Source organism: Aspergillus karnatakaensis, assembly GCF_047715665.1.
Source record: "Aspergillus karnatakaensis strain CBS 102800 unplaced genomic scaffold BJY04scaffold_44, whole genome shotgun sequence".
Classification (NCBI taxonomy): domain Eukaryota; kingdom Fungi; phylum Ascomycota; class Eurotiomycetes; order Eurotiales; family Aspergillaceae; genus Aspergillus; species Aspergillus karnatakaensis.
Window position 1 is genome coordinate 118,351 of NW_027395756.1, and position 25,824 is coordinate 144,174.

The following is a 25,824-nucleotide window of genomic DNA, read 5'->3' on the forward strand; positions in this document are numbered from 1 at the left end:
AGCCAGAATTTTACGAGAAATCAAGAGAACTCAAGGCTTGAAGACTTGTATTAACTTGAATAAGAAATTGTAGCGAGCACCTTGCGCCGGGAGGGACCAAATTCCCATCCTAATGCCACCCAAACATTGCAACTAAGAGCAAGGAGAATAAATCACAGGAAAATCAACCCACATGGTGTGATATCATACAGAAGAAAAGAAGGAGATCCGTCTCAAATATCAGTCAAAGTAGTCAAACTTTTTGTTTATATCCCTAGTCGTCCCTCTTCTTCTTCTTCTTCTTGTCGCCCGCCTCTTCGGCCTCGTCTGATCGCTTGCGCTTCTTCTCGTCACCCTTGGACGCCTTCTTGGATTCTTTCTTAGCCTTCTTGATGTCCTTCTTGCTCACAGCACTGGGGTTACCGGCGGAGTCAAATTGGATCTCGCCTCGCTCGAGCTTGCGCTTGTACCGCTTGACGCTGAGACCAGCCTGTTCAGCTAGCTTCTCGAGGTCTGAGTCCTTGCTCTTCTTGGACTTCTTGGGGGTCTTCTCTTCCTCGGACTCATCGTCGGAGTCAGCACCGTTCACGGCGGGTTCCTCGTCAGAGTCGGCATCAGCCATATCCTCATCCTCAACCTCCTGAACAAGCTTCTTCTTAGCGGGTGTAGCCTCATCCTCATCAATAGCATCGGCATCGGGGTTGTATTTCCGAACTTCGTTCAGGTTGAACTTGCCGGGCTGAGCGGCGCCGTTGGGGCCAATAGCAGTACCACGAGGCTTGAGGGGCTTGCCTTCAAGGGCAGCCAACTTCCTCTCAAGGTTGAATCGGGCCTCAGTGCCGAGGGCCGCCTTGTCCTCCTCAGGAACATCGTCATCCCACTCAGCAAGGGCATCAACACGGAGACCGAGAGAGGCCTTGGCAGCGAGAACTCTGGCCATCTTGCCCTTGTTCTTTCCGGTGGCTTGACCGATAAGAGAAGCGTGGTAGATCAGACCATATTTAGGTGTGTCGTGCTTGGTCTTCAGAGCACGGAAGAGGGCCTTCTCGGCACCGAGAATCTGGAGAGTACTAGCGGGGCTCTTGGAGAGGTTGGTCAAGCTACCTGCGTGGGCGATGAGTCGGGCACCAACAAGGTCACCGACCAAGGCAGTAAGGTTGGGGGCAATGGCGTTCATGCGGGCAGTGATGTAGCCAGCAAGCTGGGAGCGGTAGTCAGAGAAGCCAATCACTTGCTCAGCAAGGGCTTGAATGTTCTCCAAATCCTCATCACTGATTTCTGTACCCATGGACCTGTCGGCGGCGGCCTTAACAGCAGCCTCAATCTCTTCGGGAAGAATCTCCGCAAGGTCGGTGGATTCAGAGTTGGTACGCATGCCCATCTTGAGGACGAGCCTTGAGTAGGCGATGTTGTCGTTGAGAATTTTGGCAAGTTCCGGAAAGTGCCAGCCGTACCATTCCTTCACACGCATGGCGTAGTTGTTGAGCTCCTTGTCCAAATCATCCAGTAGACCAATGGCCTGAACAATCATGGTATCGATTTTATCGGGGGAGAACTTGAGCTTGTGTCTGGCGAGAGAGTGGGACAGACCCAGGGACATGGTGGACATGTCCTGAGGAAGGAGGCCAGGAATCAGTGTGGGAAGATGTTCACGAATCGCGCGGTAGATGTCGGCCGTTGAGGAATCGGCGACTAGCGAGATATCAAGTCCGGGGAGCTTGCCAATGGCATTTCCTGTATGGAGAAGAATTAATTACGTTGTTGCTTGAGATTTCGCGATTGCACGTACCCAGTTTGGGATCAGCAACGGCCAAAGAGACCTTCTTCTCATCCTTGACCTCATCGAGGAGACTGGCAAGGCGGGGAGTGACCTTTCCCTCGATGAGAGAAGCGACTTCCTCTAGCGCTGTCGTAGCGCTGTCGAACTTTTGAAAGCTCTTCAACTTGAGCCTGCCTCAGGTGTTAGATCTGCGACAAGAATTTTTCATCGATTGAAATCGCGGAGTGAATTCGAAAAGAGAGGGAAAGCAGTCATAGGAGAACCATACAAGTTGGAGACACCCTCTGCCGTGGCAGCTTCAGTAGCAAGATCCTCTCGCTTCAGAAGCTTCTTGTCCTTAGCTTTGAGCAGGGCATAGCCCGCGCTTGTTTCGGTCAGGATAAAAAGAGTCATGGTGTGCGGTCTCGACTCCAGGTGTGTAAGAGTGAGAAAGGACGGCAGCCGGAAGTTATCAAGAGAGGGAGAGGCGAAGTGTGGGCGACCGTGGACTCGAACCTCCGAGAGCGTGCTGCTGGAGAGTTTTTTTTGGCCTGCAAAGTAAAAAGTGCAGAAAAACTGCTGTGGCTAGTGGCCCGCACCTGTGGCTGGTGTTTGTGTGCGGCGGTGCCACCGATTACTTAATGGCCCAGCCAAGAACCAGCAGCACTGCCTGGAGCTTCCCGATGTCGATGCGGAGAGCTGTTCTAGATATCTGCCACCCACAAGCTCACAATGGAGGGACTCTTCTTCAACGTTAACAGCGGGTATACCGACAGCCACCCCGACTATGCTGAGAGCTGAGGGCTAACATACTGCAGTTACATCGAGGGGATCGTTCGAGGATACCGGAACAGCCTGCTCACCGGCCAACATTATTCGAACTTGACGCAATGCGAAACCATCGATGGTTAGCTCCCTGGCCAGATATAAGCACTACGGCTCTTGTATTGACCTGTGTGATTTATTAGACGTCAAATTGCAGCTGGCGCCCGCATATGGCGACTTTCTTGGAGCTCTTCCCCCCAACCCCTCTACTTCTGCTCTTGCGGGCAAGATGACCGACAAGCTGGTCGCCGAGTTCCGCTACCTCCTTGCACAGTCTACAGGATCAACCGCTAGGTTTCTTGAGTATCTCACGTACGGTTATATGATCGACAACATCGCTCTGCTCATTACCGGAACCCTGCATGAACGCGATACGCGGGAGCTTCTAGAGCGATGCCACCCTCTCGGATGGTTCGAGACTCTACCCGTTCTGTGCGTTGCAACGAATATCGAAGAACTCTACAATTCTGTTTTGATAGAAACGCCGTTAGCTGGCTATTTCAAGGGCAGTCTCAGCCACCAGGATCTGGACGAACTCAACATTGAAATCATCCGCAACACACTGTACAAGAACTACCTCGAAGATTTCTATAAGTTTGTGACCACGCACTCAGACCTCAGGGGTACGCCGACGCAGGAAGTGATGGCCGAGATTTTGGAATTCGAGGCAGATCGTCGTGCTATCAACATCACACTCAACTCTTTCGGCACGGAGCTTTCTAAACCAGAGCGGAGGAAGCTTTATCCCGAGTTCGGTAAATTGTATCCAGAGGGATCGTTGATGCTTTCTCGGGCGGACGATATCGAAGCTGTGTCGCTGGCTGTGAGCATATCTGCAGATTACAAAGCCTTCTTTGACGCCGTGGGTCTCACCCAAGGCGGCAGCGGGCTCGGCAGCATGGGTGGCTCTGATGGCAAGAGCTTGGAGGATCTGTTCTACCAGAAGGAGATGGACTTGAGCAAGCTCGTTTTCACCAGACAATTCACACCTGCCATTGTGTATGCCTGGATGCGACTAAAGGAACAGGTGAGTACTGCCAGGTGGCCGTGTATGCACCCTACTGACTTTTCCAGGAAATCCGGAACGTCACCTGGATTGCGGAGTGCATTGCTCAAAACCAGAAAGAGAGGATCGGAAACTTCATTTCCGTCTTCTAAGCGTTTCCTTGTCTATCCATCCTGTATCTCGATACCATTCGGCTGTACTCGAATCTTCTCCACCCGCTTTTCCATACCTATTTCTGCCAAACATTACCCAGTTGTACGAGCGAATTGATTTCATCGGCATCCGTAAAGTGCCTGTGCCGCCCCATGATCAAACCTGTTATCTTATCTAGGCGTTTTTGGGTCTTTCCTTCCTGTGATATATTATGTACACAACGTTGCCGCCGTTGTCATATAGATGGTGAAGAATACGACTTCTCTATTATTGACATACAGCACTAGCCTCACATAAGCCACACTCACAGGGAAAACTGACTGCTCTGCGAAGTCCAGAAGATTCGTCAACAAACCTAGGTAGCATGGCGGCTAGTCCTCTTAGATTCAATATGGCACGAAAGACCGAGCGTGTGTGGTTTCGTGTAGGCTAATGCGATAACCTCAAATAACGTGGTTGGAATGCGAATGTCCTACCACAAAGTAAAGTGAGGCGAGTTCGTAACCGAACCAGTGATATGGGCCTGAACTACAACAAACTCTCAAGGTTAATTTGACTCCAACTGGGTTCGGAAACAAGTGGTTTCCAACAAATTCCATTGTAAGTGCATTGTTCTATGAACCGGGTAAAATCGGCTGATTTCAATTGCGCTATATACATGCTTGTATTCTATAAAGAAGAAAAGATAGAAATGTATGACGAGGGAGACCGATAAAAAAGGCGCATGGTTTGGATGTCATAGCGTGCGCAAAGGTCGTCGGTGAGAACGACGCTCGCCCCTTGCAGATCGTTCCATAACTCCATAAAAAGTTCGGTGGCCAATAGACAGGTATTGACACGCAAAGTCGTTATAGAAAGCCACCGGAACTGCGTGGGTCAGTCCGGGCGGCGCATTTCGGCCAAGTTAGACCGTGGTATGTGATGGTGTATTTGTTTGTGTCATTGGCATATAGAGGCATGAAATGTGCAAAGGTGCAAAATGGCTGAGTATATCGCGTCATAAGAGGGAAAAGAAATTCATGAGTATATGGCTTAAGCTCAATGCTACTTTTGGAAAAGAAATGTTCATCCCAGATCATCTTGCAAATGGGCCAACAGGAGAAAAACAGGAGAAAGACAGGAGAGATTAGCCCAGTTAATCGTACTGGAAAAGAGCACTAATACTTTCTCCGTGGTGGACGCGACGGATAGCCTAGAATGAAAGTGAGTCAAAGCTTCTCCAGTCTGGAATCGGAATATCGTACCTCTGCGAACACATGGCCAACTTCCAAGACCTCTAGCTTGGGGCATCGTCGCAAGTGCTCTGACTGGCTGACGCTATTGGTCACAACAACCTTGTCGAGCGAGCTGGCATTGATGCGGTCAATAGCGTCACCGCTCAAAATTCCGTGTGTTACCAAGGCGTAAACTTTTGAAGCTCCTTCCTTCTTCAGTAGTTTGGCAGCACGAGTGATGGTATTCGACGTGTCGGCGAGATCATCAACAAGGATGGCCGTTCGATCCTTAACATCTCCAACCAACATCATGGTTGCATTTTGACGGTCCGTAATCCGCGTAGGACGACGTTCCTGAAGACAATTAGAAAAATATGGCAGAAAATCGTATCGGCGTACCTTGTGAATCAGCGCAAATTCCATTCCCATCGAATCCGCGATTGCAGTTGCTCGTTTAGCGCCACCAGCATCCGGACTCACAACAACAGCCTCCTTATAGTTGGGAATGTTGCGCAGGATGTAGTTCTTGACAAGTGGGCGCCCGTAAAGATTGTCAACAGGGATGTCAAAGAACCCTTGATATTGAGGATCATGAAGATCCATTGTGATGATGTGGTCTGCGCCAGCACAAGTGAGCAAGTCGGCAACCAGGGTACCCGCTTGAGCGACCCATTGCTTGTAACCAGGACGGGGCTGGAACTTGTTGATTTTATCTTGATCGTCTACGAGCCCGTTAGGGAGTGTAGATTTGCTGCTGTCCGACTTGAGAGAGTCGAGAGTGTCACTGCGGGTGAGCCCGTTGGGCAGGCGCTTCTTCACCGGGCTACCGTTCGAGTCCTCTAGTTGAGCCCTTGCTAAACTCCTTTGCAGGTTGTCAACACTGACAGCGTTCATCGGGTTTCCAGTCTCAATCTTTCCCGGATGAGGGGTGGGAGGGGTGCTTTCAAAGGTATAGCCATTGGACGCGCCCTGTCGTCCTTCGACTGAGGACTTGACCAGAGGAGCTCCGGATTTGTTGTAAGGGATGTCGCTTTGGCGAGAGTACGGGAAAAGCGGGAGAACGGCGGTGACTCTTCGGGCGGACGCGGTTTTGCATGCAGAGATAGTAATGAGTAGTTCCAGCAGATGGTCGTTCACCTTTCCACCACCAGATTGAAGGATGTAAACGTCCTTCCCACGCACAGATTCCTTAATCTCCACCCTCGTCTCACCGACAGAAAACTTTGACAGAAGTACGTCGGCTGGAGGGATCCCAAGAATGCCGCAGATCGTCTGAGTCAGTTGAGGGTGGGATGTGCCCCCAATGACGACGATATTTCGAACCATCGTGGCCAGAGTGTCGGTCGGAAAAGGGAAATACTAGAAAATCTGAACGTGGAGGAGGCGAGGAGGAGTTGGGGGAAGCCGATTCGGAAGCGGAGCAAAAGCTTAGGAAAATCCGACGAAGCGGGTGTTCTGGAGGGGCGGTATGATCGGGAGGGTTAGCTCGGTAGACACACGAGGCGGCAAGATCTGGAATGATGAGGTCTGCAACAAGAAGGATCACTAGATCATGGCGGACATTAGCAAGGACACATCAAATACCAGGGCGAAAGCGACATGGATTGAAAAATAGCAGTGGATCAAGATGTCGTGTGAGCCCGTAATGGAAGAAAAGAAAAAAAGCCTCTGGTAGTGGAACCTGCAGGTCGGTTTTTCGGGTTTTCTGCCGTTGTCGCCTCAGGCGCCTTGTTACCCCAATAGGACAAGCGGTGCACAGGGCTCCCCTCGTTTTGCTCGACTTCCTTCCAACGGCCCCGCAGAATGACGAAAACCCAAGCAAATGGCGGATCTGTCGTTAGCAAGCACGCAACAAAAACAGTAATGGGGAAGAAACAACTCCGAACAGCATGCAGTTAGCCTTCATCTCTCTCAGACTCAACAGTAACTGTCTCGCCTGTTACGAAAGGGCTAAGATGCTGCTGATTACACCAAAGCACAGTCTCAATTGACCAATAAGTACTTGAAATTGAGAACAACAGACATGAGAAAAGGTGACAGAGAGATATCAAAAAAGTTCCCATGGTAATCCATTGCTCCGGGTCCAGGTCAAGATCCAGGTTCAAGTCTCATTCGTTGCACGGAAAGGCTAAAAGCCAAGGAGCTTGCATTGCATTAACTCTGCCAATTATTGGTACAGTATCAGGTGCCAGGTCCAGTCTTCCTGCTGGATCAGAGTTAGTGAGTGCATGCATTCAAAGGGAAGCCAAGGGCATTGCCTCAAAGATCAGGACTTTGTAGACATGCAGAGGTTAAGAGGGGGTGAATTGCTCACAGATGATCTTCCAGTGCTCCGGAGTATACAAAGTACTCCGGAGTGTACTCTGAGTACGTAGGGGAAACCCCACAATGTTCCACCATACTCCGAGGATTTGATTTTTGGTTCTGCTTGAAGCTCAGGTCGTTCTGGGAGGAGTGCCGTGCACTTGGCTCATGCTGCATGGGTAGCTATATCTGGGCATAGCCCTTATATGTGTCAGTTCGAACCCATGGGTAAAGAGGGTTGCGCACTTACACGTGAGGCCCTAAAAAATGAGGCCAGTTCCCTTATACCTAGCTCGCTATTAGCAACATAGCGGAGTATAAATCATCTGGCACAGCTGACGTCCGCAATCAGGATGAGTTCCCTTAAGTTCATGCCCCGCAGCTCGCCCTGAAGTCACAAGCTCACCCAGGCATGTATATACCTGCTAGGACAATCTCAGAAATGACCGTGAAGTGCAGATTGAACACATCAAAATGTTGTAGCGCTGATACATTAGAGACGATGATGCACTACCTGTTAGTCAATGTTTTAACTCGCGAGAATCGTCTGGCAATAGAAGCTTTGCGATGCGCGCTCATAAATCTTGAGCTCTATGGCGACCGTGTCAGTTGAGCGGGTGTCGCGATGAAAGGGTTCTCGACTGCCTCCATCTGGACTTCCCGCTTAAAACTAATCACTGTTAAATCGCGATACAGCGCCTTTTGAGGAAGCTCGGCTCCGCAAGATCCACCGTTCTCTCGATGGGAGGCATGGGTAGATCAGGCAACAAACAAGAGTTGGGCAATCATTCCCAGTCAGATCCGCGATGAGAGCAATGCAAGCATCACGTGAACGTTCAGGAGGTGCTGGAGGTTACAGCAGATTAAATACGCTAGCCTGCTATAGGACTAGCGCGTAGATAGTAGACAGGCCGACGATAGCAACAGAGGTTGGGAGAGCCTCGCGGGCAATAATTCAAACTCACCTTCATCGTTGAATCATATCAGCTTCGGCTGCACTTTATCTCAAGACAGACTGTCTGGAAGCTCTAAGCGAACTTATGGCCTCAAGTTTTCCTCTAACATCGTGCAATTGAGCCCTTCTTATATGTATAAATGCCTCTCCATCTCATATCTCGGCGCCCCTCTCCAACCACAGCGTCCTTCACTGTCTCCAATGCCTCTAGACACACCAGCACCGCTGCTAAGCTTCTTTTCTACTTCCAGTTTCTCTTGCGTGGAGTGCTCTTTGCCGGTGTTATCTTCTTTTATACTGCTCGGTTCCGTCATTCGTTCTTCATTCAAGATGGCGCCTTCGTGCCTTGGACCGCAGTATGGTCCAGTCCGTTAGGGTCCTTTGTTTGTCGCATTGCCGATACCTACAATTTCATTGGTACTGCGCTTGTCAGTGCGCTATTGGTATATGGCGTGTTTAAGAAGGGATATACAGGTTCGTGCCGTCTCTCGTGATTTTCCTAGTCTTTCTGCTCACCTATTTACTTTATAGAAGAATCACTCTTGGTTATCCGCGGGCTAGGGATTCAGACGTCGACATCTTCCCCAACCTATCTATCTAAGGCTGCAACAAGGTTCATTCCGACTACCGAAATTCAGGACATTGTGATACATGAAGCTTTCAAGGGGTTCGAGGTGCGCTTCTATCTTGCGGTGGTGGTCGTGGGAGAGCCGGAGGTTGTTGTAGTCTTTCCAGTAAGTTTCGCCGGACCTTGCTAGGAGCGCAATTGCTCACTATCTCTTATCAGAAACTTCTACCAAACAGGGCAAAACTAGAAGAGGTCTGGCGAGGCTCTCGCCATTGTCTATACGATTCAAAGCCATAGTAGCTGGCTAATCTCAGCCCGATGAACTAGCTTCAATGAGCAGAGTGTCTCTTTGTATATTCAATTTTATAAGGTATGTACAGCGTGGTTCTAGGCATCTGCATTGCCCGCTTGAGAGTCCTCCAACTTCCGCTTCTTTGCTGCAAGCCATCTCGCATTGAGGACTTCAACCGCCTCTATCTTCTTCTTTTGCATAAGGGGAATATACTTTCCACCGGCTTTGCCCTCGTTGCCGCCGACAAAGACCCTCTGTAACTTGCTCTGCATCTCCCGCTCTAGATTCTGGATATTCGCACCCCCAATCACACTCTGATCACCTTGTTCCATCGCTAAGTCGAGCAGGGCGCCAGCCAGGATCTCGTCCACTTTGCGTTGCCTCCAGAGCGACCAGAGATCATCAATCACGCCGCCGAGGCCAAACTTTCCACCCGCTTTCGCATACTGGTTTTTCACCTGCCTATAATCACCTGCGTAAACCCAGTCGAGGGCATCCTCCCGTGAGTCACTATCCAGGGGCGGAAAGACGCAATTCCAAAGAACCAGCGGTGCATCCGACGCCATCTCATATATAGGCTTACGCGGATTTTTCGAAATGTCGAGCAAGTCGCGCACAACAGTCGGTGGCTCGAGCCCTTGGCCCACAAGAAACAGAATAGCGACCATGTGTCTCACCTGGTGCCACAGAAAAGCGGTCCCCTCCAGGTTGAACACGTACACCTGACTTCCAGGCGCGGTTGGAGTACCTGCCTCTGCCATGGTAGTATCTGCGTTGGCTTGTTCTAGAGCTTGGAATTCTGGCCTGTTCAGGTAGCCTAGGGGGTTGGTTTTAGGGTCGAGTAGATCGATCTCTGCGCGATATATCACCCGCTCAAAGTTCTCAATCTGTTTGCTCGTATCCACTTTGCAGAAGTTTCGAAAATCATGTCGGCCCTCGAAGTACTTCGCAGCTTCACGCATAGCGTCGATATCTAACCACCCCTCTCGGTACTTCACAGGCTCATTGCTTCTTTGCGGATGGAACCCGAGCAGGCCCGGAGTTGGACTGAACGCAGGCTGTGTGAAGAAGTATTTGTAGTGGCGACCCCGACAAGAAAATCTCGCATCGAACCCTTCTGGGGGATTCGGGCACCAAGCTAGCACGCGGATATCCTCCGGAAGCGTTTTGTTTAGCAGACTGATATAAGGTAGTTCATCCGCAATGTCATCCCAGTTCTCATCCGCTGCTACTTCTAGAGTAACAGCTTCGTCCGTAGTTCTCTCGGCACCGCCAGCACCTGGAACAGTCTCCGGATTCCTGCGCTTCGGACGTGCGCTGCGGACTTTGATCCCCATGACCTGTCCAAATGCACTAACACCCCGATCCGTCCTTCCAGCCTTGGAGTATTCACACCCCTCCCAGCTCATCTCGAAAGGCTTACTACCACGCCTCACAGTATTATCGAATATGTCCGCAACATCCTCCTCCGGCATATCGGTCGGGAATATCAACCTCGTCTTTCTTAACGCCTTCCACATTGCCTCCTCAATCGTTGGCAGCGGTGTAACATTTCTATTCGCATGTTCAAGCCCATTATAGTTCTGACCCAGATACGCAAATTTCAGCGCGATATGTCGGAAATTGTAGTTCGCGGGGTCCATTCTTCTTCGTGGTTTGGGCATTCGAGCACCGGGGGCATGAGTAATGTCGTTGGGGTCGAATTTCCCAGTTGCGAGCCATTTGGGAATTGGTTCTTGTTCCCCGGCCTTCGCTTTGTCTTCGAGCGGTTGTGGTGCGTTTGTTGTGGGCGATGGAGGAGAGGTGTACTCTGATGTTCGGGTGTGTAATTGGCGCTCTAGCTCGCTGATTCTTTCAACCAGGCTGGTCGTGGTCCAGGTTGAGTAGTCTGGTTGCTGGGGTTGCTCATGTTGGGCCTGTTTAGCCTCGTTCTGCTGCTGCTGTTGCTGCACCGACATCTCTGTGGGGTTGTTGCCAGACATGATTTCTGTGGTAAGAGTTTGGAGTTTCGACGGGCCCTTGTGAACTCTTCGGTGGGAAATTCTGCTGGGATGAAGTTGATTCAGGGCAGACAAGAATGTCCTTTGCGATCTCCACATTCCCTTGACGGTTGTGGAGGGGTTAAGGGATTTGTTTCGCTAGTCTTGGGAGCTCGATGGTGGAAAAAATCTCGGGTTCCTGCCAGTGTCATGCTTGTAATGGTATTTACACGTTTTATCGATAAGGTATAGCTAAGATAAGATAACATGGGTCTGGGGTTTGGGGACAAGAATATAAAAACTAATTAGATGTGATTTGGACAAGTTCGTATGCTAGCTCAATAGCTATGTGTATCTTTTACAGCTACCGGTGTTTACACTATGCTTCACTGTGGTGCTGTTTTCCGGGACTGCTGCTGGCCAAATCCTAACCCAAGCCAAGTACTCCGTAGCGGAAATATATCTAGCTCTGAAAAGTGCCCAAAGACGCGGAGAACACATAGACACTTCACTAAGCAATATAGATTTTCTCATAGCCTGCGATTGATCGGGTCGTCATGTCAGGTCTGGTAATCTTCAAGGAGCTCTCCTAGAAGACTGAGGATTTCGAACTACCAAGGGCTTTTGAAAGGAATAGTTACATACTCATATTTGATTCCTGAAGAGCAAACAACGGTTGGACGTTGAAGAACGGCTTGGTCTGGCCGGAAATCTATGTTCGTTTAATGGCAAATCTTATATACAGAAGCTCCAGCTGCAGTGGCCTAGACCCAAATCGGTGACAAGAACATTGGTCGGGAACTAGTCCTCTTACCAATGCTGGGTCCCAGATTGAAGCGTCGTCCGGATTCGAAAAACTGTCACAGCTCGAGCAATCATCACACCAAAACAAAAACACCCATTCATCAGTGACACACACAGCTGGAATCACTTGACCGACAGATAGCCCCGTTCCAACTGGTCTGATTATCCGTATATTTCTGAGAGTATCAGGCTCTAGCACTCGCGCACTACGACCAAGACCACTAGTAGCAACATTTACAATGCTGTCCCTAGTGTTGTCCTTCATAGACACATTTACCCTTGGCCCAGAAATCTACCTGCGATTCATGGCCCAAGATCGAACCAAAAGGTTGCCAGGCGACAAAGGCAAGTGGAAATTGGAATAACAGCTCGAGGCCTCTAACTTATATGGATAAACTAGACTAAAGGCGGCTAGCGGATTTCCTTATCTGCGATAAAGTTGCGCGAACCGATGGCCTCGAGACTCGCCAGGTCGCCGGTGAGCGCACCCTTTGGACTTGATCAAAACAACGAGGATCTCGAGATTTGTCTCAAGAGCAGGTACAATGGCACATCTTGAGGCGCGTGAGACTATAGAGACGCCTATAACAATCCTGCTCCTTGGCGACGCTGGATGTGGAAAGTCGACTTTCCTAGCGTGCGTATATCCCCCACATATCGAGCATTTTGCTTCCAGGGTATTCAATGTATTGGATGCAATATATCACTGACCTCGAGAACTAGAGGACTCAAGAGCATTAGAGCCGCTGGAGGCAGCAGTTCAATAGAGCTCCTCCGAGATAGTGATCAGCCATTTGTGTACGACATCAATTTCTCCAAGAAGTCATTCACGCTGGAGATATACGATACCGGAAGTCCGAATCAACACTGGACGTCACTTCGACCGGATGTTGTCCTCATCGCATTCGATATCTCGAACCGTGCGAGTCTAGAGGGTTTGAAGGGGGTGAGTCTGAACTGATGCTAACTAGTGCATCCGATGCAAGTCCTATTAAGTTGATGGTTTGTCTTGACTGACTCGCGGCTTGATTGATTAGTGGAGAAGCGATGTAATCCGCTACTTCCAGCGAGGAGAAGGCGAGCGTATACCCGTGATGATGGTGGGGTTGAAGAGAGATTTAAGAGAGGAGGGCGAGGGGCTGATTTACCCGCAAGAAGTGAGAAGTCATTAATTTGGGTGGTTGGACATGCCCACTGACGCTGATCAGACATACAGAATGGCGCAAGAGCTCCGTTGTGATCGCTATGCGGAATGCTCCGCTGTCACTGGCGAACTCATGAAGGAGGCCTTTGAAGATTTGGCACGACTGGCGTATATGACCACCACAGCTGCTGGGGGACAAACGAAAGGCGGGTGCATGGTGATGTGATTGTGGATTGGAGGATTTATAACTGTTGATACCCATTCGACCGGTGAGGATGTGCCGTATATATAAGGATCGGCGAACGGCTTTACGCTTACGAAGAGATCGATTAGTGGCTACGACAATGTTTTGGTAAATAGGAGCCGTCTAGATGGTAGCGTGCATCACTTTTCATTTACGAGCATAGCATACAGGGAGAAACCAAGGTAACGATCAAGTCCACCTTGTGAAATTGACGGTACAGGGCTTTCCCCCAGAGGCTCACTGGTAAGAGAACAACTGGATATCTTTCCCTCATAAGTTCCGATCAATCATTGACAAGCGATTCCTCCCCGATGCACCAAGAACACGACGTAATAGCGGGCTGAAGGTAGAAACGGATGAATCGTTGCAGCATACCATAAGAAAGTGGGTAAAAAAGAGGTTGAAGAAGATGGGTTTCGTGAATTCTTTTCCCGTTTTTTCTTTTCCTTTTTTGAGTATTTGCGGAACAGAGGCTAGGATAGAACATGCCAGGGGATATTTGTTTGGTTCAGGTTCCTTCTCTTCAAACACTCCTAACAGCTGTCCACACCGCGCTATGCAGCTGTTTACCACTTAGCACCCTCAGCGGGCTGAGCCTCAGCCCAGGTCTCGCCAGCAGCGGCGGGAGTAGAGCTGGCAGCCCAGTCACCACCATCGGCCTCCCAGCTAGTGGCACCGCCAGCAGGGAAAGCAGTGCTAGCAGGAGCGGCCTGAGCATCCCAGCTCTCACCAGCGAAGCCAGACTCGATGGCACCGGCACCGATCTCCTCAGCGCTGGCAACCTTGGTCTCGTCGGCAATCTCCTTGTTCTCCTCGGCCTCAGGATCACGGTAGAAGTAGAGATCGACAACAACGTCCCAGTCAACCTCACGGTTGGCAAGGGTACCACGGAGGCGGAGAACCTCACGGGCAAGGAGCCACCAGACAAGACCGATAGCGTGACGACCCTTGTTGTTGGTGGGGATGGCAACATCGACGAAGTCGGTGGGAGAGTCAGTGTCGCAAAGAGCGATGACGGGGATGTTGACATAGCTGGCCTCCTTGATGGCCTGAGCATCGGTGCGGGGATCGGTCACGATGATGAGGCGGGGCTCCTTGAAAGAGCGGGTGATGTAGTTGGTGAAGTTACCGGGGGTGAAACGACCAGCAATGGCGGTGGCACCGGTGTGGGAGGCGAACTTCAGGACAGCACGCTGGCCGTAGGGACGAGCGGAGATAACACAGATGTCCGCTGGGTTGTCGATGGCAGCGATGATACGGGCAGCCAAGAGGATCTTCTCCCTGTAGTTCGCGCACAAGTTAGACTTCGTCCTATCTGCCGAATTATGCGTTCCACTTCCTCCGGTCGACGTACCAGGTCTTGCCAATGTTGATAACATTGACACCGTCAGGGCGAGTCTTCCACAGGTAGGGCTCCATGTGAACCTGGAGGTTCTTGGATCCCAGGTGGCATTGAGCAGCGAGGAGCTGCTCAATGTCCTGAGGAGTGGGGTTGAAGATGGGGGGAAGCTGAGAGGGGGCCATGGTGGGCGATTGATATTGCAAAGGATGGCGATTTGAAGATATCAATCGTCTGGCACTTGTCGCGATGTTGAGGTCGAAGAGAGGACTGACGCGAAAGACAACTTTTCCTCCGCGGGAGATCTCACGTTGAATTTCGCTTGCCGTTTGTGAGCGTTAGGGCTAGCTAGGGTTGGCAAATCAGCTTCCGCTCTCGGACGCTAACCCATCCTGCTCAACTTAGGTCACGTGACACTCCTTACAGTCCCGTGATCCCATGTCCAAACACGGACTAGCGCATATTGCTTTAGATTTCAGATTTTGGACCAACTTCGAGGCCGCAAGAGTCGGAAGACGGGGAATCGGCCAGCGTTCCAAACCACGTCGCCAGGTATCAATCCTGCATTTTCAAAATGCCTCCACGTATCTCAGTCCAGTTTCCGCACAAGGCATTCTCGGGTACCTATTTTTCCCGGCCATTTATACTCCCGGATACTGATTCCCTTCTCCTTCAGGTTCCTCATATGTTCACAGCCCGCTTGCGCGACTTTCGCTGAATCCGAGCAAAACCTCTGTCAGAGCCGGTTCCGCCGAGGCAAGGGAGCGCAGACGACATGATCCCTACTTGATTGCACAATCCCGTCAGCGCAAAGCCGCAAACCTGTCCCGCCAGAAAGCGCTCGCCGAAGAGCGTGAGGGCTCCCTGGGCAACCCGATCTATGGGCAATCCACCCCGTTCCTCGAAGAATTAAAGATCAAGCATCCTGCAGCGCAGGAAACGCAACTTAATCACTATATTCAGCCGGAAGAGCTCAGCAAAGCCCTCGAATACTCGAAGAACTTGACCTCCCCGATCGAAAATATGAACGCGGCAACGGCAGACCCCCAACAGGCGAAAGAGGCGGCAGAACAACATTTTGAGGCGCACAAGAATGCCCAGGAAGCGATCAACCGGATCGTGAAAATGAGCAACGGAAACACTGGCGATCAGCTGCGCCTCCGTGTACAGAAGTGTATTGAAGAGTTTGGGCGACATAATACCGACAAGACGCTACCGCCGAAACCCGCTTCCATATTGCACGAGCCTGTCCAGAAGACACCCCGCGTTGGCCCTGACACTGGTTCTCCCGAGGTTCAAGTCGCGATCCTTACGGCGAAGATCCTCAACTTGTCGAGACACCTTGAAACCTCCAATAAGGATAGGCACAACAAGCGCAATCTCCGGCTACTTGTGCACAAGAGACAGAAGCTTCTCCAATACCTCCGGAGGAAGGAAAGGGGTGGTCCCCGGTGGAAGAACCTGATGGAAACACTTGGCTTGTCCGATGCTTCTTGGAAGGGAGAGATTACCATATAATTGATTGGGCCTTTTGTACTATAGGCTTTATTTTCTTTGTTCCGAATCGCCACCCAAACAGCGTTTCCCTGTACCCCCATATGCGTGAGCTATCTGGTCGTCTCATGTTTTACCTTGTATAGATACATCCTTTGCCTTGTTGCGCCTATGATTGCTATGGTCAGTACTGTCAATCATTAACTAACTATAGCTTCCATTGTCTTGAGTGGTCTGAGTGTCGTAGCCAGGGCTCCGCAGCAGCGAAATAGGACTGGTCAGCGAGAAATACCCCTTGTAGGCGCGATGTTGAATAAGCTTGATCATCAATGAATGCCCGAGCAAGTCTCTCAGGGCTCAGCAGTATGAAATCCGAAGATGCAGCCAATAATACAGATGGTCATTATTAGACATGAGCAGCCGATAACTGAGCTCCACGTGTGAATCTAGACCGCCTTCCTAGAGTACTTTCTGCCAGGACGTCACCTCATGGGCTACGATCTTCGAATTTCCTTCATTCATGTCCAACAATCACCTCTTCACAGGTTACTTCACCGTGACAACCCACAAATCTGCTCACAACACAAGGTGAGCATAAGACATGCTGCTAACTCTTTAGACCCCGCACCCACAACACAGAAGCTCATCACATGTCCTCGAGCATTATTTAAACACTTCTTTTTTCTTCTCTTCTCATTACCCTTCCTCCTTCCTTCCACGCGCTTCAAAAGCTTCCGCACCACGGTTTCTTTTGAAGTACGTCTCTTTTGCATCTTCTCAAAATAGTTCAGTTCCAAGTCAAATCTGAACCCAAGAATCCTCTCACCTCATTACCTCTCGATCACAGTGTCTCGCATCTCTAGCGCAGTTCGCATCCAATTCACCATCCTCATCACAAACACTAATACGCAACCTCAAAATGCGTACTCGATCTCAGCCGGCTTCGCCTGGTGGCCTTGTGTCGCTTGAAGACATGAAACGTGCTACTCGTCGCACTAGAACAACCAGATCTGCTTCGCGTGGTGCTTCGCAAGAGCCTAGCTCTCAGGAAACCATCGAACCCGCTCCACAGCCAGCACCGGCGACCCGTGCGAGAACTCAGCGCACAGTCAAGAAAACCACCACCACCACTACCACTAAGAAAGACACATCTACTGCGTCTTCCGCCGCCGATTCTGCGCCCGTCACATCTACCAGCACCAAAAACAAAACTCAGAAAGCGCCCAAGCGAACGACGCGCAAGGGTACTCGCAAGACGGGTAAATCCGCAGCTGATGAACCGCAAGAATCAATTGGCGAACAGTACAATGATGCAGCCGAGGCGAAATATCGAGAGAATGCTAAATTTGCCAATGAGCAAACTGGCTCTGGCTCATCGAAGGTTGACTCTGCATTGTCCGAACAAAACAATTCGGAAAGTAAGTATTCAACACCACCGCCTTCACAAACCCCACCACCTTCACAATCACCCCCTTTTGTCTCTGCTACCCTCGCTCCTGGACCCCCATCACCTGGATCTCCTGCATTGCCTGCTACCCCCTCACTCACCCCTCCCCCGACCTTGACAACTGTGCCAACCCCCGGACCGGAGAACACGAATTCTTTGGATCTTGCCGCCTTTGAGGATGTGCTTGCCCAGCTGGAAATCCCCGGAGCCCAGGACATGTTTGGTAGCCTGGAATCCACAGATGCCTTTTTTGATTGGAGTCGCTTGGAGGATGCGGACCTAGACCCCGACTTCCTGGGCCTTAGGGAGATTTCCTTGCCTATCCGCAATAACCATCATGTTACCGTTGACTCTACTGCCGAAACCGAGGCGCCGACCCTCGCAGAGACCGAGACTTTGGAGTGTCAGACCGATTACACACCGGGTGTAGTTCGGGACGCCGTCTCGATGGAAGTTGTTCAACTCCCCGATGAGATCCTTTCTCAAATCGATCTCTTGTTGGACAGATATCAGTATCTGAAGCTCTGCGAGGAGACCGCCGAAGAAGAAAAGAAATCTCACTCGGTGGAAGTGGCCCTCACGCAGGAAGCAGCATCGCGACATGAAATGCCACGACCTGCGCAAGTAAACACGGCACAGGAAGGGACTCTGTCTCGTGAAACTGCTCCTGTTGAAGAAATGGTATCAACGCTGGGGATAGCCCTCGCTCAGGATAGCCCTCGCCAGGAAGCAGCGTCAGCACCTGAAGTACCGTCAGAACCTGAAGCAGCACCAGCACCTGAAGTGCCACAGTCTACACGAGCGAACGCGGCACAGGAAGGGATTTTGTCTCAGGAAACAACCCCTGCCGAAGAAACGATATCAACACTGGAAGTAGCCCTCGCTCAGGAAGCAACACCGGAAGCACTTGAAGCACCTGAAGCACCTGAAGCACCTGAGGAGCCACAGTCTACACGAGCGGACGCGGCACAGGGAGGGACTCTGTCTCGAGAAACAACTCCTGCCAAAGAAACGCTATCGACGCTGAAGATGGCTCCTCCGGCCCTGGCCGATGGACCTCTCGAGGAGGCTGCCACTGATGTTATCATTGACGAGTTGGCCGACCTATTTTTACGACTGGATCTGTCTTGTCCTTCTCGTGACTCCACTGTTGAAGACAACCTAAACCACATGTCACAATTTGTCAACCTCTCGCCTAATGTATCGGTAAACCCGATCATCAGCACGCCTGTCACTGAGAGCTTCCCTCGTGTCTGGGCCTCGATTTACAATCCTACCCCACCTCCAAACGCTCCTTCCCTGGGGCTGTTGCCCTCAGCCCCGCCCATTTTGCCAGCAAGTCTCTTCTCGAGTATTCCAGATTCTCCGTCCTCAATATGGGGTGAAGGAGAGACCCCTATTATCTTCAAGTCGGAAGAGAAGGATGCATCGTTTTCAGACTCTCCGCTTCCTTCCCACCGCTTTTCACATAAACATCGAGGCTCAAAAGCTCACAAACACCGGCGATGCTTGCATCCCACATCGCTCTCTCCCATTGTGGAGGAAAGTGATGTTGACTCTGGCTCTACCTTGCATGCTAGAGCTGAGCCTCCACCAACCTACACTATTCCCCACAGCCCTCTTGTTAAAGCCCCCAATACATCTCCTACTACGTCGTTTAAGGCGCCGAAAAGATCCATGAAATTCCACAGGACCCCGAGGACCCCTTTAATTCCCAGGACGCCGAGCACCCCAAGGACCCCAAGGAGCGAGAGGACCAGGACCCATAACACGCAGACTAAAACCAATTCAGATAAGCTAACCAAGTCCTCAGTAAACCGCAAACGATCCCGCTCCGAAGCCTCCCCAGACCATCAAGACGGACCCGCAACTCCAAGTGCCAACAAACGCCGGAATCTTGGAGCTCCGGGCAGCACACCTTTCGCTCGTCACCGTACTCCGCTTGTCCGTCGTCTCTCCACCGCTGTCCCTTACTCCGAAAGGCTGCGCCGTCGTCGTGCTGAAAGCCAGGGTCGAATTCACAGCACTATTTTCCGTCTTCCTCAACTCGTCGCCCAGACCGAAGCCGACCGTCTTGCCTCCCAAACCTCTCCCCCCGTCCCTCCTCCAGCTGAACCTCTAAACCCAGATCTCAACCTTTCCACGAGTCTAGATCAGACCGACGAACAAGCTGTTCCGGAACAATCTTTTGTTACCCAAGAGCCAACCACCCCGGAATCTACTAGACGAGGCTGGAATATCAGTGGTCTGATTCAATCTGTTCCACGCTCGTTCTCTCGATTCTTGCCCAGATTTGGTCGTAGCCCTGCTAGCTCGCAGGCTTCAGGTATGTTCGGAGATTGCCTCCACATTTCTGCTTCTTGCTCACCAAGAACAGCTATTCCAGAGCCTTCGTCTGAACGCATTCAACGCACACAGCCATCTGAAGGGTTCTCCGCCCCGGCTGCTGAAAATGAATCACAGCCCCGCCGCCGTTCGACTGATCAGCCCCCAGCCAAACGCCCTCGGAATTATTCGCTCTTCCCAAATCCAATTGATCGCAACCTTTATCTCGGAGATCTTACTTCAAAACCTGCTAGTACAATTCCAGCTGTTTCCTCACCGGCATCCGCTTTCGCATCTTCTTCCACATCCACTTCTAATAACCAGCTTCCGGCAGCTCTTTCTGAGAGCAGCCAGCCTCAGCCCTCAACCACTCCTGTGGTTGAACGAGGCCGTGACATCACACCTCAAGCGCGCAACCTGGCGAGTGAGTCACACAAGAAGAAGCGAAAGCGCTCGCCATCCCCCGATGTCATTCCCAATCCTGAAGGGTCGAGCTATGGAATGGATCTCAGATACTTCACCTACAGCTCCGAAGATGAGGATGAGGAAGCCGATCAAGCATCCACGGAGCCGAAATCTGAAACTAAACTACCTGATACCCTTGTCAAAATTGCTGCTCGCAACATTGTTGGTACGGAGAAGCCATCGTCGAAGAAGGTTCGGTTTGATGCGAGCCCTGAAGACACTCCTTCCAAGCAGCGTGCTCGTGCTACCGATCCATACCACGGCAGGCACTTTATTGGCATGAATGCGCCGCCGATCTTCTCTGCACCTACTACACCTACACCAACGCCTCGTGTTGTGGATCCGCGTCAACGGCCTGGTTTCATCCCGAACCGCTCGGGAACCTTCGAACTTGATTACGATGCCTTTTCTGACGATTCTGACTCCAGCGGTGCACCCTCTCCTCCCAGCGTCTCTACCCCTGCCGCAGCACAGGCTTCTATATCCACTCAACCTAGTACGCCTACTAGTGCTCCATCACCTGCTGCTCGAACAACTGCACGTCCTACGCAGACCCCGTCTACACCTGCGAAGTTCGACGAAGAAGCCTTGGCTCGGGCTCGCTCCCAAGCAGAAAAATACAAGCCAAAGACTCCCAGTGGACTTCGCACCGCCAGCCGCTATTCGAGCCCTCTTACTGCCATCACTCCCGATCTTACACCAGTGCCTACAGAAAAAATTGTCGAGAAGTTTGGCGATGACCAGTTCGCGAAGGACGCTCAGTGGTTGTACGAGAACTGCCCTTCTGGCGATCTTCGACAGCTTGTTTGGCCTGCTCCGCGTCCCTTCGGCGAGGGACTGAACGTTAGTGCGGAGGCGATTCGCATTGCGAATGAGATCTGGGAACCATCCGACGTCGACAAAGCGTACGCCGTCTTCCAGCGCGAGTTTTCTGAATTTAAGCAGACTCTTGCATGAAAGCCTCTGTTAAGATTACTGCTGCTTCCAACCTCCGCCTGGCTCGCTCTCCTGTCTGTTCCTCTATTGGCTCCTGGTGTTGTTTCTATCGACAGGAAGGAAGGTCAGTTACTGAGGCATGCTGGATCTCACCGTGTCTTGTTTCGTCTTGTTTCACCTCACCGGCATCGGCATTGGATTTGTGTTCATGTTATTCTCAGCATTCGCCTCCATAATGAAACTGGATGGTCAGCCAGCCACTTGTTGCGTATGAGTATGTTTGTTTCTGTTTGTTATGTTTCGTCTCTGGCACTGTTTTGTTCTTGAAATCGTTCTTCGTTATTCTGGAGTTAGGATCATGTTTTTGCTTTTCTTCAAGTTCTTCTTTCCAGTGTGTACGGTTCTACTTGCCCGCGGGCATTTCTTAGCTAGCTCGGGTTAGGATCAAATTTTGCATCTGGCGTTTAGGGAAGGCCCGATTTGAACATCGCTTGAATATTATCTCAGGATTCTACGCATATTCTCTCCTCTCATCTAGATTCTCTGCTTTGTAAGGATCGCGTATGCAGCTTGGATTGCCCTCTGTTCATGCTAGAACCCGCTCGGCATTTGCAGGACAAAGGAGGGCTAGCTATCAGGGATGTCGTCAGCGTGTCTGTCTTAAACATGGCTTCTGACTAGGGAAAGCTGCAGCGAGGCGGACGCAGTCTAGATGTACAAGGTCTTAGAGTAATGACAAAAGGAAAGACAGTGCTGAGCATGGTGAGATGAAAGGATCAAGCCCGATCAAGCCCCCAAGTTGGGTTTCTCCTGCTCATCTTCGTGCGGTGCTGATTTTGGGTTATGTTATAAAATGTCTTTTCCCGGCTTCTAGAAGCCCAATGCCTTTCTTCTTTTCTACTTCATTCTATCGCCGTTCAGCAGCTTTACTACGCTTCTTTTCTTAGTCTATTTTGTCAGATTGAGGCACCCTTGCCCAACCTTGTTGACCCTATCGAATTACCTCCGGAATCATTTCTTCAATATATACTTCACCACTACAACCTTTCTCCCAACCGATCACCCGAACCTTTCCACAGTCTTATCCCATCTGTCGTCAACATGTGCTGGTATCAGCCCAACCCGCCATACTGCACATGCACATTCTACCAACTCATTCAACCATGCCCTAGCGCAAGTTGCTACCCAGCTCCCAGCCCGTCACAGAACCCAAGACCGCTCATCGTGGCCTGCAACATTATGTGGTATGCGGTGGGAGTGGGAGCCCGCAGCTGCGTATCTTGCTTGGGGAGATATAGACGGGTAGGACCCCCGGCTTTTGGACACAAAACGGGCATGCCAGTGGGGAAGGATACAGAGAAGAGTGCTGATCCGTTAATGGGATCTGGAAGTGGAGCGGGCATGGGCTCGGAGATGGTGGATCTGGGCACGAGTGCGTACCCCGATGTTCTTGACGGATGGAGCTCGTTTACGGCGATGCTGCACGGAGATATGGGAGACTCCAAGGCTTTGACGCTGACACCGACCCAGATGCATTTGCAGGCATCGGCGCCAGACCTGGACCCGTTACAAAGACAAACCCAAGTACGGTCCACCGCACAGACGCAGACGCAGGCGCACTCACAGCAAAACCCAGAGCAGGATTGGGAACACAACCTGGAACAGGAGCTGATGCGGGGGATGGCGACAAAGTTTGGGTGCAGGTATCCGGCCGGGACATTGGTGTCGATGTCACCGGAGAGGTTAGTCTCTTTGTCTGGCGTGAAGAAAAAAACGTCGGAGTCCGGATTAGAACCAGTGGCACCATATAAGAAGTTGGCGAGGAGAGTTACCTTGCCGTGCCTGCTTGAGGGCGAGGTTGTCCGTGACGTGAGGATCAGAGCGCAGACGGAGGAGGCTATGAGGGGGCTTGATGAAGGGATGCAGAGGGAGAGGGAAAGCACTGGTGCCGATGGTGCTGGCGATGCGGTTGGTGGTGGTGACGGTGATGGTGACGATGATGGGTGGTTGATTTTGGTATCTCTGGATGGTGATTATGCTGAGAAAGAGGACAAGGACAGTGAGATCTTCCTTGAGATATTTAGCGAGGATGAGACCGAGGATGAGGGCGTAGTTGTCTAGATACTAGGGATACTGCATTTGGGTGTTTTGCATATTTTGATTGTGTTGATATTGTTTCAATTCAAGATGTTTTCGTTACTAGGTAGCTATGCCCAGTTGAGTATACAAATGACCACGAGGCCGTTGTTATAATTGTTCCAGCTAACAGAGCAACCCGGTTGCCTGGCAAGGTCTCTTCTGCTAAGCACAGCTGGGACTCCGTTAAGCACTCGTAAGCACTCGTCTTATGGATCTGGATGTGCCCCCCCCCCCATGATCAATCGCGTGTGCACGGAGACAGGTGAGGAGAGAAACTGTTCAACCTGGGATCGAACGGTGGAGGCTGTTGTCTCCAAGCATGGTAGGTACGAAGGTCTATCTCCCAGGTTCAATCAAAGCCATTGAACTCTCCATCTCCATCTTCCTTTCCAGCCTTTTCGGTTTTCGCAGCTGCCCGCTTGAGCCGCCGGTCTTCGTCATGCTTGGCCCTAATCTGATCCACCATTTGATTCGTCTCCAGAGCTTGCCTCTTCTCTTCATCTGTCATCTTCTCCCACCGCTTTTTCTCTTGACGCACAGTCTTCTGCTCTCGTCGTTTCGCTTTCTTGTTTCTATTCTCAAGGTTATTGCTCCATGCGACGGTGTCACTCGGGCGCTTATTGTTTGATATTGGTTGAGGCCCAGCCTCCTTCATCTCCTGAAGTACCTCTAAGCGCCGCTTTTCCCGTTGTTTGTCCTTGTAGGAGTAGCTGTCCCAGTCGAGTGACACACCAAGTGTGCGATCGCCCGAGAAATTCCTTAGCTCAGGCATTTTGGGAAGTTTGAGTAAACCCCAAGCTTTCCCTAACCCTTCCCAATCCAGGTCTGCAACTCGGAATATGCTGCTGGCTTGATGTTTACTGTAGCTCCTCAACCAACTAACAAAAGCTTTTTGTCCCCGGTCATGGATCGCACGATCGGCTCTGACAGCCTTGCGGGCAGCCTCTGTAGCTGCAGCCGCATCTGCGTCGGAAACCGAGATTGCCTGAGGGAACGGAGCAACAGGGGTTTTGCGGACTTCTAGGAAAGAAACGTAATCTTCTTCCCTACCGGGCTGAAGTAGCACCACGCTAAGACCCCTACGACCGGCTCTTCCTGCACGGCCGCAGCGGTGGATGAATGTTTTTGGATCAGAAGGCGGATCGATCTGAATAACGACGTCAACTGACGGGATATCTAAGCCGCGCGAAGCGACATCCGTGGTGAGCAAAATGGCGGGCGCGTGCGTGTTCACAAAGCGGTTGAAGTTTTTTTGGCGCACATTTGCGGGATGCTTTCCGTGGAGGGGTATTAATTGGAATTCATCACCAAGTATGAGGGGAAGTATAGCAGAAAGGTAATCGACGCCTGAGCAGGTCGAAACGAAGAATATTGATTTTGAAGGGGTCGGCTCCACGGAGTTAAGAATGTGCTTCAGAGCGGGAAATTTGTGGGTTGGAGGTAGCGTTAGATAGGTCATTTGAAGGCTGCATCGAGATCAGCATGGAATGATGGATATGTAAAGAACACTAACCTCGCCGGTGTGCGTTTATCGTCAACTCCAGACCCCCCTTTGACCTTGACTACCACCTTGACGGGATTGCGCAGTCCAACGCGAACGATTTGATCCACAGCTTCACTCACGCTTGCACTGAATAGGCCTGTACGTCTTTGTTTCGGTAGCCTACGCAGAATGTTCTGCAGTGTGTCTTTGAAACCAAGATCCAATAACCGGTCCGCTTCATCAAGGACAAGCATCTCAAAGGACGATTGTGGACAGTGCACATGTGGAGATGAGAGTAGCTCGAGGAGTCTACCGGGCGTAGCCACCAGCAAATTCGGGGAGTGCTTCAAGAAGTTGCTTAGGTCCTCCGCAGGCGTGGTCGAGCCCCCAAGCAGCAGTTGCGGAACGACTTTAAGGATCGAGGAAGAGTGCTTTTTGCGGGGAGCGTCTTCTTCGGTCTCGGAGGGACTGATCGCAGCGGCTGACGGGGAATGAAATGCGAGCAAAGACAATAGTACATTATAAATCTGTGAGGCAAGTTCTCTGCAAGTAATTAGCGGACGCATTCTGACTGTAGATATAGAAGGGTTAATTACCTTGTCGGGGAAACAATAATGGCGCCAATATGATGCTTTTTGATGGGCTCGTCGAGGCGCAACAACTTCTCCACAACGGGAATCAAGAATGAAAGAGTCTTCCCACTCCCAGTGACGGCTTCAACAACGACGTCTTTATGGGCCATAAAAAGAGGGATGGCTGATGCTTGGACTGGGGTCATTCGGGTGAAGCCCATGGAGGAGACAGCGTCGAGCACCCATTCCGACAAGGGTGGATTCACACCATTCCAGGCTCTGGCTGAGGTCCCTGATGGAGGTTTTGGCGCCATAACCACTTCAATAACTCTGCTTCCTCGTCGTTTCTCTCTGGGCGCAAATACCTAAGTACGGCGGAATTTTTCCTTATCGAGGGA

The 25,824-nt window shown here is 51.1% G+C and overlaps 13 protein-coding genes across 13 annotated transcripts; 7 read left to right on the top strand and 6 right to left on the bottom strand.

Moving 5' to 3' along the window:
• Nucleotide 1: 1 nt before the first annotated feature.
• nop58 (RNA-processing protein NOP58) lies at nucleotides 2-2,258 on the bottom strand. The gene is made up of 3 exons (XM_073708091.1): nucleotides 2,028-2,258; nucleotides 1,769-1,929; nucleotides 2-1,713 (listed from the first exon to the last, which is right to left on the bottom strand). Exons 1-3 carry the CDS (start codon nucleotides 2,150-2,152, stop codon nucleotides 254-256), a joined length of 1,746 nt encoding a protein of 581 aa, XP_073568450.1. The 5' UTR covers nucleotides 2,153-2,258; the 3' UTR covers nucleotides 2-253.
• A 167-nt stretch (nucleotides 2,259-2,425) lies between these two features.
• Nucleotides 2,426-4,342, top strand: BJY04DRAFT_195292 (H(+)-transporting V0 sector ATPase subunit d). Its single transcript, XM_073712186.1, has 4 exons — nucleotides 2,426-2,502; nucleotides 2,557-2,645; nucleotides 2,707-3,590; nucleotides 3,638-4,342. The coding sequence occupies exons 1-4, from the start codon at nucleotides 2,471-2,473 to the stop codon at nucleotides 3,719-3,721; spliced, it is 1,089 nt and encodes a 362-aa protein (XP_073568451.1). The 5' UTR covers nucleotides 2,426-2,470; the 3' UTR covers nucleotides 3,722-4,342.
• A 1-nt stretch (nucleotide 4,343) lies between these two features.
• BJY04DRAFT_195294 (uncharacterized protein) lies at nucleotides 4,344-5,058 on the bottom strand. Its single transcript, XM_073712187.1, has 2 exons — nucleotides 4,967-5,058; nucleotides 4,344-4,914 (listed from the first exon to the last, which is right to left on the bottom strand). The coding sequence occupies exon 2, from the start codon at nucleotides 4,799-4,801 to the stop codon at nucleotides 4,571-4,573; it is 231 nt and encodes a 76-aa protein (XP_073568452.1). The 5' UTR covers nucleotides 4,802-4,914; nucleotides 4,967-5,058; the 3' UTR covers nucleotides 4,344-4,570.
• On the bottom strand, nucleotides 4,344-6,632 carry BJY04DRAFT_195295 (ribose phosphate diphosphokinase subunit PRS5). The gene is made up of 2 exons (XM_073712188.1): nucleotides 4,967-6,632; nucleotides 4,344-4,914 (listed from the first exon to the last, which is right to left on the bottom strand). Exons 1-2 carry the CDS (start codon nucleotides 6,260-6,262, stop codon nucleotides 4,858-4,860), a joined length of 1,353 nt encoding a protein of 450 aa, XP_073568453.1. The 5' UTR covers nucleotides 6,263-6,632; the 3' UTR covers nucleotides 4,344-4,857.
• BJY04DRAFT_195298 (uncharacterized protein) lies at nucleotides 6,633-7,423 on the top strand. Its single transcript, XM_073712189.1, has one exon. It carries the CDS (start codon nucleotides 6,998-7,000, stop codon nucleotides 7,214-7,216), a length of 219 nt encoding a protein of 72 aa, XP_073568454.1. The 5' UTR covers nucleotides 6,633-6,997; the 3' UTR covers nucleotides 7,217-7,423.
• Nucleotides 7,424-8,189: 766 nt separating this feature from the next.
• BJY04DRAFT_108951 (PIG-H family GPI synthesis protein) lies at nucleotides 8,190-9,105 on the top strand. The gene is made up of 3 exons (XM_073708094.1): nucleotides 8,190-8,669; nucleotides 8,727-8,929; nucleotides 8,983-9,105. The coding sequence occupies exons 1-3, from the start codon at nucleotides 8,336-8,338 to the stop codon at nucleotides 9,058-9,060; spliced, it is 615 nt and encodes a 204-aa protein (XP_073568455.1). The 5' UTR covers nucleotides 8,190-8,335; the 3' UTR covers nucleotides 9,061-9,105.
• On the bottom strand, nucleotides 9,106-11,205 carry BJY04DRAFT_108952 (pseudouridine synthase DEG1). The gene has a single exon (XM_073708095.1). It carries the CDS (start codon nucleotides 11,152-11,154, stop codon nucleotides 9,151-9,153), a length of 2,004 nt encoding a protein of 667 aa, XP_073568456.1. The 5' UTR covers nucleotides 11,155-11,205; the 3' UTR covers nucleotides 9,106-9,150.
• Nucleotides 11,206-12,383: 1,178 nt separating this feature from the next.
• BJY04DRAFT_220925 (putative Rho-like small GTPase) lies at nucleotides 12,384-13,208 on the top strand (the record flags this gene model as incomplete). Its single annotated transcript, XM_073717003.1, has 4 exons — nucleotides 12,384-12,475; nucleotides 12,562-12,784; nucleotides 12,876-12,995; nucleotides 13,047-13,208. 4 exons carry the CDS (start codon nucleotides 12,384-12,386, stop codon nucleotides 13,206-13,208), a joined length of 597 nt encoding a protein of 198 aa, XP_073568457.1.
• A 584-nt stretch (nucleotides 13,209-13,792) lies between these two features.
• On the bottom strand, nucleotides 13,793-14,750 carry rps0 (40S ribosomal protein uS2; the record flags this gene model as incomplete). Its single annotated transcript, XM_073717004.1, has 2 exons — nucleotides 13,793-14,507; nucleotides 14,581-14,750. The coding sequence occupies 2 exons, from the start codon at nucleotides 14,748-14,750 to the stop codon at nucleotides 13,793-13,795; spliced, it is 885 nt and encodes a 294-aa protein (XP_073568458.1).
• Nucleotides 14,751-15,072: 322 nt separating this feature from the next.
• On the top strand, nucleotides 15,073-16,434 carry BJY04DRAFT_195311 (mitochondrial 37S ribosomal protein uS15m). Its single transcript, XM_073712190.1, has 2 exons — nucleotides 15,073-15,185; nucleotides 15,242-16,434. The coding sequence occupies exons 1-2, from the start codon at nucleotides 15,140-15,142 to the stop codon at nucleotides 16,081-16,083; spliced, it is 888 nt and encodes a 295-aa protein (XP_073568459.1). The 5' UTR covers nucleotides 15,073-15,139; the 3' UTR covers nucleotides 16,084-16,434.
• A 153-nt stretch (nucleotides 16,435-16,587) lies between these two features.
• BJY04DRAFT_195313 (uncharacterized protein) lies at nucleotides 16,588-21,749 on the top strand (the record flags this gene model as incomplete). Its single annotated transcript, XM_073712191.1, has 3 exons — nucleotides 16,588-17,477; nucleotides 19,320-19,832; nucleotides 19,884-21,749. Coding segments are annotated over exons 1-3 (2,165 nt in total), but the record flags the coding sequence as incomplete, so codon positions are not given.
• Nucleotides 21,750-22,567: 818 nt separating this feature from the next.
• BJY04DRAFT_220929 (uncharacterized protein) lies at nucleotides 22,568-23,353 on the top strand (the record flags this gene model as incomplete). Its single annotated transcript, XM_073717005.1, has 1 exon — nucleotides 22,568-23,353. One exon carries the CDS (start codon nucleotides 22,568-22,570, stop codon nucleotides 23,351-23,353), a length of 786 nt encoding a protein of 261 aa, XP_073568461.1.
• Nucleotides 23,354-23,398: 45 nt separating this feature from the next.
• On the bottom strand, nucleotides 23,399-25,777 carry spb4 (ATP-dependent RNA helicase SPB4; the record flags this gene model as incomplete). Its single annotated transcript, XM_073712192.1, has 3 exons — nucleotides 25,451-25,777; nucleotides 24,885-25,397; nucleotides 23,399-24,837 (listed from the first exon to the last, which is right to left on the bottom strand). Coding segments are annotated over exons 1-3 (1,916 nt in total), but the record flags the coding sequence as incomplete, so codon positions are not given.
• Nucleotides 25,778-25,824: the final 47 nt, after the last annotated feature.

Bases quoted from the DNA above. Each gene is read 5' to 3' on its own strand.
- BJY04DRAFT_195292 (XM_073712186.1), top strand. From the start codon at position 2,471: ATGGAGGGACTCTTCTTCAACGTTAACAGCGG. The intron at 2,503-2,556 runs GTATACCGACAG...AACATACTGCAG, and splicing joins TTCTTCAACGTTAACAGCGG to TTACATCGAGGGGATCGTTC. The intron at 3,591-3,637 runs GTGAGTACTGCC...TGACTTTTCCAG, and splicing joins GGATGCGACTAAAGGAACAG to GAAATCCGGAACGTCACCTG.
- BJY04DRAFT_108951 (XM_073708094.1), top strand. From the start codon at position 8,336: ATGCCTCTCCATCTCATATCTCGGCGCCCCTCTCCAACCACAGCGTCC. The intron at 8,670-8,726 runs GTTCGTGCCGTC...TTTACTTTATAG, and splicing joins GTTTAAGAAGGGATATACAG to AAGAATCACTCTTGGTTATC. The intron at 8,930-8,982 runs GTAAGTTTCGCC...ATCTCTTATCAG, and splicing joins AGGTTGTTGTAGTCTTTCCA to AAACTTCTACCAAACAGGGC.
- BJY04DRAFT_195294 (XM_073712187.1), bottom strand. From the start codon at position 4,801: ATGATCTGGGATGAACATTTCTTTTCCAAAAGTAGCATTGAGCTTAAG.
- BJY04DRAFT_195298 (XM_073712189.1), top strand. From the start codon at position 6,998: ATGGTAATCCATTGCTCCGGGTCCAGGTCAAGATCCAGGTTCAAGTCT.
- BJY04DRAFT_108952 (XM_073708095.1), bottom strand. From the start codon at position 11,154: ATGTGGAGATCGCAAAGGACATTCTTGTCTGCCCTGAATCAACTTCAT.
- BJY04DRAFT_195311 (XM_073712190.1), top strand. From the start codon at position 15,140: ATGCCTCCACGTATCTCAGTCCAGTTTCCGCACAAGGCATTCTCGG. The intron at 15,186-15,241 runs GTACCTATTTTT...CTTCTCCTTCAG, and splicing joins TCCGCACAAGGCATTCTCGG to GTTCCTCATATGTTCACAGC.
- nop58 (XM_073708091.1), bottom strand. From the start codon at position 2,152: ATGACTCTTTTTATCCTGACCGAAACAAGCGCGGGCTATGCCCTGCTC. The intron at 1,930-2,027 runs GTATGGTTCTCC...CACCTGAGGCAG, and splicing joins GCAGAGGGTGTCTCCAACTT to GCTCAAGTTGAAGAGCTTTC. The intron at 1,714-1,768 runs GTACGTGCAATC...TTCTCCATACAG, and splicing joins CGTTGCTGATCCCAAACTGG to GAAATGCCATTGGCAAGCTC.
- BJY04DRAFT_195295 (XM_073712188.1), bottom strand. From the start codon at position 6,262: ATGGTTCGAAATATCGTCGTCATTGGGGGCACATCCCACCCTCAACTG. The intron at 4,915-4,966 runs GTACGATATTCC...CTTTCATTCTAG, and splicing joins TTGGCCATGTGTTCGCAGAG to GCTATCCGTCGCGTCCACCA.